Below are 8,439 nucleotides of genomic sequence, written 5' to 3' on the forward strand. Positions count from 1 at the left end.
GTAGCGCCTCCATGCTTTGGACACTACGCTTACAGACACAGCAAACCTTCTTGCCACAGCTCGCATTGATGTGCCATCATGGATGAGCTGCACTACCTGAGCCACTTGTGTGGGTTGTAGACTCCGTCTCACACTACCACTAGAGTGAAAGCTCCGCCAGCATTCAAAAGAGACCAAAATATCAGCCAGGAAGCATAGGAACTGACAAGTGGTCTGTAGTCACCACCTGCAGAACCACTCCTTTATTGGGGGTGTCTTGCTAATTGCCTATAATTTCCACCTGTTGTCTATTCCATTTGCACAACAGCGTGTGAAATGTATTGCCAAACAGTGTTGCATCCTAAGTGGACAGTTTGATTTCACAGAAGTGTGATTGACTTGGAGTTACATTGTGTTGTTTAAGTGTTCCCTTTATTTTTTTGAGCAGTGTATATAGTTGACAGGGTGGATAATTGAGAGATTATAGTTTTTTTTGTGTGTGCTGTTTCCGCGTGTGTCGTTAATGAACTCTTTTCCTCTCCTCCAGAGCAAAGCAGGCGGGATGACCTGGAGGCTCTGGGTCACATGTTCATGTACTTCCTGCGAGGCAGTCTTCCCTGGCAAGGCCTGAAGGTATACAGTTTCATGATATCTACATGACTTCAGGCACATTCACCCTGCTGCTAAATAACCGATGTCATTGAAAACAGATGTTCCTCTATTTCTGTAAATCTACAAAATATAGAAATGTATTATTTTCACATGTTGATGGTGAGGTGGTGCTTGAGATGGGAATGAAGTTGAACATTTTTTTTAAATCTCCCTTTCAGGAAGAGGAAAACATTCTTAGGAAAAATGCCATGTCAATAGTGCTCTTGTAACCATACACTGAAAGGATTTTCACTTCCTGAGATTTAAATGTCATCCTATTATAACATAAGTCACTTCCACATTTTCCCCTGTGAGGTCCTCTCCACCCAGGCTAGTGTCAGGAAGAGGACCTGCATGGCAGTATATACAGTACCTTCAGAAACCTTTTCTTTTTCAAGATTTTGTTGTGTTACAAAGTGGGATTCAAATGGATTTAATTGTCATTTTCTGTCAACGATCTACACAAAATACTCTGTAGTGGAAGAAGAATTTGAACATTTGTAAAATATTTATGAAAAATAAAGCACTAATATATCTTTATTTAGATAGGTATTCAACCCCCTTTAGTCAATACATGTTAGAATCACCTTTTGGCAGCGATTACAGCTGTGAATCTTTCTGGGTAAGTCTCTTTAGAGTTTTCCACACATGGATTGTACAATATTTGCACATGCTTCTTTTTAGAATTCTTCAAGCTCTGTTAAGTTAGTTGTTGCTCGACAGCCATTTTCAAGTCTTGCCATAGATTTTCAAGGCGATTTTAAGTTTAAAAAATGTAACTAGGCCACTCGGGAACGTTAAATGTCGTCTTGGTAAGCAACTCCAGTGTATTTTTTGGCCTTATGTTTTAGGTTATTGTCCTGCTGAAAGTTGAATTTGTCTCCCAGTGTCTGTTGGAAAGCAGATTAAGCCGGGTTTTCCTCTAATATTTTGTGTGTGGTTAGCTCTAATCTGTTTCTTTTTATCATAAACTCACTAGTTCTTGCCGATGACAAGCATACCTATAACATGATGCAGCCAACACAATGTTTAAAAATATGAAGTGGTACTCAGTGATGTGTTGGATTTGACCCAAATATAATGCTTTGTATTCAGGACATAAAGTTAATTTCTTAGCCAAGTGTTTTGCTGTTTTACTTTAGTGCAAACAGGTGGCATGTTTTGGAATATTTTATTCCGTACAGACGTCTTTCTTTTGACTCTGTCAATTAGGTTAGTATAGTGGAGTAACTATAATGTTGTTGATCCATCCTCAGTTCTCCTCTCACAGCCATCAAACACTGGAACTATTTTAAAGTCCCCATTGGCCTCATGGTGAAATCCCAGAGCGGATTCCTTCCTCTCTTGATACACCATCTAAAGTGTAATACATTTTTATTTTATTTTACCTTTATTTTACTAGGCAAGTCAGTTAAGAACAAATTCTTATTTTCAATGACGGTCTAGGAACAGTGGGTTAAATGCCTGTTCAGGGGCAGAACGACAGATTTGTACCTTGTCTGCTCGGGGATTCGAAGTTGCAACCTTTCGGCTACTAGTCCAACGCTCTAACCACAAGGCTACCCTGCCGTAGGACCCCTTAACTTCACCATGCTCAAAGGGATCTTCAAGTTTCTTTTTTTTTTGCCCCTATACCACTCTTCTTTGCGAGGCATTGGAAAACCTCCCTGGTCTTTGTGGTTGAATCTGTTTTTAAATTCACTGCTCAACTGAGGGACCTTACAGATAATTGTATGTGTGGGGTACAGAAATGAGGTAGTTGTTCAAAAATCGTGTTAAACACTATTATGACACACAGAGTGAGTCTATGCAAAGTATTATGTGACTTGTGAAGCACATTTATACTCCTGAACTTTAGGCTTGCCATAACAAAGGGGTTGGATACTTATTGATTTAAATGTTTAATTAATTTGTAAAAAATGTCTAAAAAGATCATTCCATTTTGATATTCCAGTGATAAATAAAATCTCAATTTAATCCATTTTAAATTCAGGCTGTAACACAACAAAATGTGGAAAAAGTTAAGGGGTGTATACAGCTTCATATCCAACGCTCCTTATAGGACACATCACTGCACTCTATACTCCTCTGTAAACTGGTCATCTCTGTATACTTGACTCAAGACCCACTGGTTGATGCTTATTTATAAAACCCTCTTAGGCCTCACTCCCACCTATCTGAGATACCTACTGCAACCCTCTGTTAAAGGACCCCAAAGCACATACATCCCTGGGTCGCTCCTCTTTTAAGTTCGCTACAGCTAGCGACTGGAACGAGCTGCAAAAAACACTCAAACTGGACAGTTTTATCTCCGTCTCTTCATTCAAAGACTCAATCATGGACACTCCTACTGACAGTTGTGGCTACTCCGTGTAATATATGGTTGTCTCTACCTTCTTGCCCTTTGTGATGTCTGTGCCTAACAATGTTTGTGCTGCTTCCATGTTATGTTGCTACCGTGTTGCCATGTGTTGCTGCCATGCAGGTAGTGTTGTGGTGTCTCTCTTGTCATGATGTGTTTTGTCCTACATTTTTTATTTTAATCCCAGCCCCTGTCCCCGCAGGAGGCCTTTTGCCTCTTGGTAGGCAGTTATTCTGACTAAGAATGTGTACTTAAAAGAGGATATGCATGTGGAGGCAAACTAAGACACCTTTAAATATTCTACATGTGAACATTATGCCCATTCAGTCATGCTGCCTCCAGCTGTGTATTGCCCCAAATTTGGCTGTTATATTGTGCATTCTGCAAAGCTGTAGTTTTTCAACTCTACTGTGCTTTGTGGTAATTAAAGCTAAACACATGGGAGGATAATTGTTGCACTGTCTGTTGATTCCAGGCGGACACGTTGAAGGAGAGGTATCAGAAGATTGGAGATACCAAGCGAGCTACTCCAATTGAAGTGCTTTGTGAAAGCTTCCCGGGTTAGTACTGCCATTTTGGTTCGATTTGGTTTTATTTGGAATCTTCAGAACTCTTTAGGCCTAGATCTGGTTCAGTTTATGCAAATGAAATGATTGTGTGCCTTTGTCCTTTGCTGCAGAAGAGATGGCCACATATCTGCGTTACGTGAGGAGGCTGGACTTCTTTGAGAAACCTGATTATGACTACTTACGGAAACTCTTCACGGAGCTGTTTGACAGGAACGGCTACGTCTTTGATTATGAATACGACTGGGTCGGCAAGCCACTTGTGAGTCTCCATCACTTGCCTTTTCTTCCTATTCAACGTTTTGAGTCGAGCACTTGACCCCTTTTATCTGCACACTTTCATTAGTCATTTCCTGTAAATAATCACAAAAGGATCCAAATTGAGATTTCCTGTGACTTCTCAGTGATTCAAGGGCCTTTCTTTTTTTATTATATAATATATGAGTATCTTCAGCTTGTGGTGAGTGTAAAGTATTCTCAGCCACCATTTTGATGTCCTAGGCAAAATGCTGTAATTTTGTCCCCCCACCATAGCCTACACCGGTAGGCCCCATCCCCAGTGACACGCCCGCTCAGCCCAGCAGAGACAAAGCACAGCAGCAGACCAAAAACCAGGTGAGCTCGCCGCCGCCGCCCGCCACACCCACCCACCTCGTCAGTCGAGTTCCCCGTGTCTCAGAGGCAGCCGCCAAGCCTCTTTTTTTAATTTTTAATTTTTAATTTAACTTTTTTTTTTACAATGTCACCTTTGTCCAATCCAACCTCTTCAATTTACTCTTTACTCTGTTGTGGCGATTGAGCAAGAAAGATGGGGAACTGATGAACTTATTATAATTGTCATTAAATGGAGTAGCAACATCTTTGAAAGTTGAAACTGTTTTAGCAGTGGACGGTTGTGTCTTCAGCCTGCCTCCCGAAGAACTAGTTATTTCATGCATGAGTTGAAAATGCATTGCTCACATCAGCAATGACAAAGCTGTTTGCTTAGTGTGTGGCAAAATTGCTTTCTTTTCCTTGTTCTATCAGCATGCTATTTCAGCCTTGGTCCTACCACACTGTCACCAACATGACACATTGTTTACATTTCTGCCAATTCACAATGATTAATTGAACTGTATTAGTCATCATCTTTTCCTCTAAGGTTTTCTGATTGCTGTGGACTTCTGGTCTTTATTTCTGGCTCTCCAGAACAATGTCATGAGTAGGACATATCATCATTTATGAGCATAAACATGCAACACGTTGCATAGCACAAACAGATTGATTTTTGTTGTTGCAGAAACCAAGAATATAATCGGAACAAATTATTAGCTAATTCAGTCAGATCAATAGAAAAAATAATGTTGGAATAGAAGTCAAGATGCTTAGTTTTTTCCGATCAAGGCTGTTTTTACTCTTGCATCAGTCAGTTTGCTCTGCTTTATGTTTTGCTCTATTTTCCTTCTGTTAACATAGTTTTAACAAGCCTGCCTTCTGTATTTATTTCCATTTGTTTCTTTGTTTTTGTTCATTCACTTCCCCATCCCACTCTCCCACCACCACCACCACCACCACCACCACCACCACCACCACCACCACCACCACCACCACCACCACCACCACCACCACCACCACCACCACCACCACCACATTACCTCCCACCTCTTGACTCCCGCCCCCTATACACCCTGCCCCCCTGTCAGTTGCCTGAGGCCAAAGGAGATGAGGCTCAGCGTCAGCTGTCTCCAATGACCAATACGGAGACACTGGGGTCACATCTTGTGGCCGAAAGGCTGGGGGGCTCTGTCCAGGTACTGCTTGCTGCGCATGGTGTTGCATGGCTGTGTCTGTCCACTCCAGATTTCTCTGTCTGTGTCGCTGTCTGTGTCGCTGTCTGTCTGTGTCGATGTCTGTGTCGCTGTCTTCCTGTGTCGCTGTCTGTGTCGCAGTATTTCTGTCTGTCTGTGTCGCTGTCTGTCTGTGTCGCTGTCTTTCTGTCTCCTTCTCTGTCTGCCTGCTCTGCTTCACTCATCCAGGCTGATAACAGGGGAGGGAAGCACAGTCGGGAACCCTGCGGCCGTTGAAGCCATTATCAGGACAGGAACCCCCCTCCCCTCTCCCTGGAAAAGGGTGTGATATAGGATCTGATTGAGCATGCACTGTCTCAGAACGGACTCGACCTTTAAAGGGATGAAGGGGCAACAGCATCTCAGGAGATGCCTGTTAGCTACACCCTTCACATGAAAACATGACAATTCGGAAGTGGATATTTCGCATCTAGAGTCCTTTATGGCGCAATTATGACTCTCTTAATGTGATGTACAGTCTGCCGTCTCAGATGATTACGTTTTGAAGATGATTTTTTAGAGCAAATGTGCCATCTAGTGTTTTGGAAGGGAATTGCATCCTTTGAAATAATGACCTCTTTTTTACCAACTAATAGATCCATTTAAAGTTTAAATGTCACGTGCACAAGTACAGGGAAATGCCTTTCTTGACAGCTCTTTTACAATGTAATGTCGTCAAAGGTAAGAGTCATAAGCTAATGCTCAATCTCTCACTTCATATGAAGGATAAATGACAGATAATTAGTCATGCACAGACATCCTGTCTGAATTCCTTGTCTTCACCTGTACAGGTGATGAGCTCGACGAATGGAGAGCTGAACACTGACGACCCGACGGCGGGACACTCCAACGCTCCCATCACTGCTCCCACTGAGGTGGAGGTGGCTGATGATACAAAGTAAGACAGCTGTCTGCCCCTGGCATTGACTGCAGTGGCTCACCATGCTCTGCTCGGTCTCACTACCTCTGGCAGTCGTTGCCAGTAAAACACTGTCAAATGATATCTGAACCCAGTCTTTCAAAATACTGTTGCAACAGGTTCCACATGTTTAAGGCCTCTAATGTTCAGTTTAGCCTCTTTTTTTGTGTGTTTTTTTTTGTTGCTTTAAAACATTGCATTTTTTGATATGCAACATTAATTTCCTTTTGAAACTAAATGAGTGTGTGTCCTTGCCTGCAGGTGCTGCTGTTTCTTCAAAATGAGAAAGAGGAAAACTCTCCAGCGGCACAAGTGAAGAGAAGAGACGACCTCGGAGGGAACTTGAAACATTCTGCTCACTTTCAAGTTTTAAATGGAAGCAACCACATCGATCACCCATCCTATCTCCCTTTCCCAATCTCTCTCTCCCTTTCCCAATCTCTCTCTCTTTCACTCTCTCGCTCTCGCTCTCCTCCATCTCGCTCTTCTCCATCTCGCTCTTCTCCATCTTTCTCAGCGCTCTTCTGCTACAGGCGTGTAAAGCAATGCTGTTGTCCTACAGACTTTGTGGGCTTCACAACAGACACTGGCTTCCAAAAGAAAGAAACCGTTAAAGTACCTGCATAATAAAGAGAGAACGTTTAAAAGCTGTAACAAAGAAACGTGAATATCGTGGCGTGAATAGAACGAATGGATACTGTTTGAAACAGTTGTTGTGTTCTAGATTCCATACATAGCATTTACTGTTCAACAGCCACTGATCTGAGGGAAATGTCAATGAGTCGAGGGGAAAAAGAAGTCTGTTCCATAGAAATAGTCCTTTTATTTGTGGGATCAAGGTAAGAAGCAAGACTGAACTATACTAATGATAACTCTGGAATCACTGAGCGCAACAGGAAACACTTCATCTAAATCCGAATTGGAGGATGTTTATGCTGTTGAGTTTTTTTATTTAATCCTCCGTTGTTTTCAAAGTCAACTCCCTGGGTTGAAAACTAATGTTTGTTTTAGTGTACTGGAATTCATTTGGTATTCTTTTTTCTTCTCTGTCTTTCATGTCTGTCAATGTGGACTTTGTAGCACAGTCACTGGCCTCAGGTACTGTGGAAGATGGAGAGAAACTGATATTAAGCTCTCTTCTTCTTGTTGCACTTTTGGAAACAAAAAGAAAGTACAATGGAATTCTAGGTTTGAAATGAACAAACAGGAAAACAACTGAAGACTTATCTAGGAAGAGTCCTATACAAGGCTAACACTGACTGTACAAACCATTAAGAACACCTCCCCAATATTGAGTTGCGCCTCCCCTCCTTTTGCCATCAGAACAGCCTCAATTCATCGGGGCATGGACTCTACAAGGTGTTGAAAGCGTTGCACAGGGATACTGGCCCATGTTGACGCCAATGCTTCCCACAGTTGTGTCAAGTTGGCTGGATGTCCTTTGGGTGGTGGACCATTCTTGATACATACGGGAAACTGTTGAGCGTGAAAAACCCAGCAGCGTTGCTGTTTTTGACACCAACTGGTGCGCCTGCCACCTACAATACCCTGTTCAAAGGCATTTCAATATTTTGTCTTACCTATTCAGCCTGGCACAGACACACACACACACACACACACACACACACACACACACACACACACACACACACACACACACACACACACACACACACACATACACACAGAATCCATGTCTCAATTTTCTCAAGGCTTAAAAATCCTTCTTTAACTTGTCTCCTCCCTTTCATCTACACCGATTTGAAGTGGATTTAACAAGTGACATTAATAAGGGATAATAGCATTCACCTGGTAAGTTTGTCATGGAAAGAGCAGGTGTACATAATGTTTTGTACACTCAGTGCATATCTGAGTAAGGGCTGAAATGTCAATTTACATGAAACAAGATATCTTTCAGTTTTATTTCTACATCAGAATAATTTACCAGGAAATCATAGTTTGTGCCTTTCCAAGTAAAATGTTTAAAGCTCATGTAAGTGTCCTGCAATGACATTTTATCTGAACTGTTCCACATGTTGCTCATTAACTGTGTGTGCGGGCGTGCGTGTATCTCTCTGAAAGCATCGTCTTTCTGACATGTCCTACTGTCTCACAACCACCGTGTCCATCTCCTCT

At 42.1% G+C, this 8,439-nt stretch overlaps 1 protein-coding gene across 7 annotated transcripts in view; it reads left to right on the plus strand.

Annotated features, from left to right (window-relative positions):
- LOC124037731 (casein kinase I-like) overlaps positions 1 to 7,971 on the plus strand; it is a 44,249-nt gene extending 36,278 nt beyond the window's left edge. For 4 of the 7 annotated variants that reach the window (XM_046352730.1, XM_046352731.1, XM_046352729.1 and 1 more), the window contains exons 6-12: positions 527 to 612; positions 3,468 to 3,552; positions 3,672 to 3,820; positions 4,093 to 4,173; positions 5,241 to 5,348; positions 6,176 to 6,282; positions 6,565 to 7,971. In XM_046352730.1, the coding sequence (XP_046208686.1) occupies positions 527 to 612; positions 3,468 to 3,552; positions 3,672 to 3,820; positions 4,093 to 4,173; positions 5,241 to 5,348; positions 6,176 to 6,282; positions 6,565 to 6,619 (671 nt within the window). In that variant the 3' untranslated portion in view covers positions 6,620 to 7,971. The remainder of the gene's footprint in view (positions 1 to 526; positions 613 to 3,467; positions 3,553 to 3,671; positions 3,821 to 4,092; positions 4,174 to 5,240; positions 5,349 to 6,175; positions 6,283 to 6,564) is intronic. The other 3 variants (XM_046352733.1, XM_046352735.1, XM_046352734.1) reach the window with 3 other exon arrangements.
- Positions 7,972 to 8,439: the final 468 nt, after the last annotated feature.

The sequence above is a fragment of the Oncorhynchus gorbuscha genome, linkage group LG06 (genome assembly GCF_021184085.1).
Source record: "Oncorhynchus gorbuscha isolate QuinsamMale2020 ecotype Even-year linkage group LG06, OgorEven_v1.0, whole genome shotgun sequence".
Classification (NCBI taxonomy): Eukaryota; Metazoa; Chordata; class Actinopteri; order Salmoniformes; family Salmonidae; genus Oncorhynchus; species Oncorhynchus gorbuscha.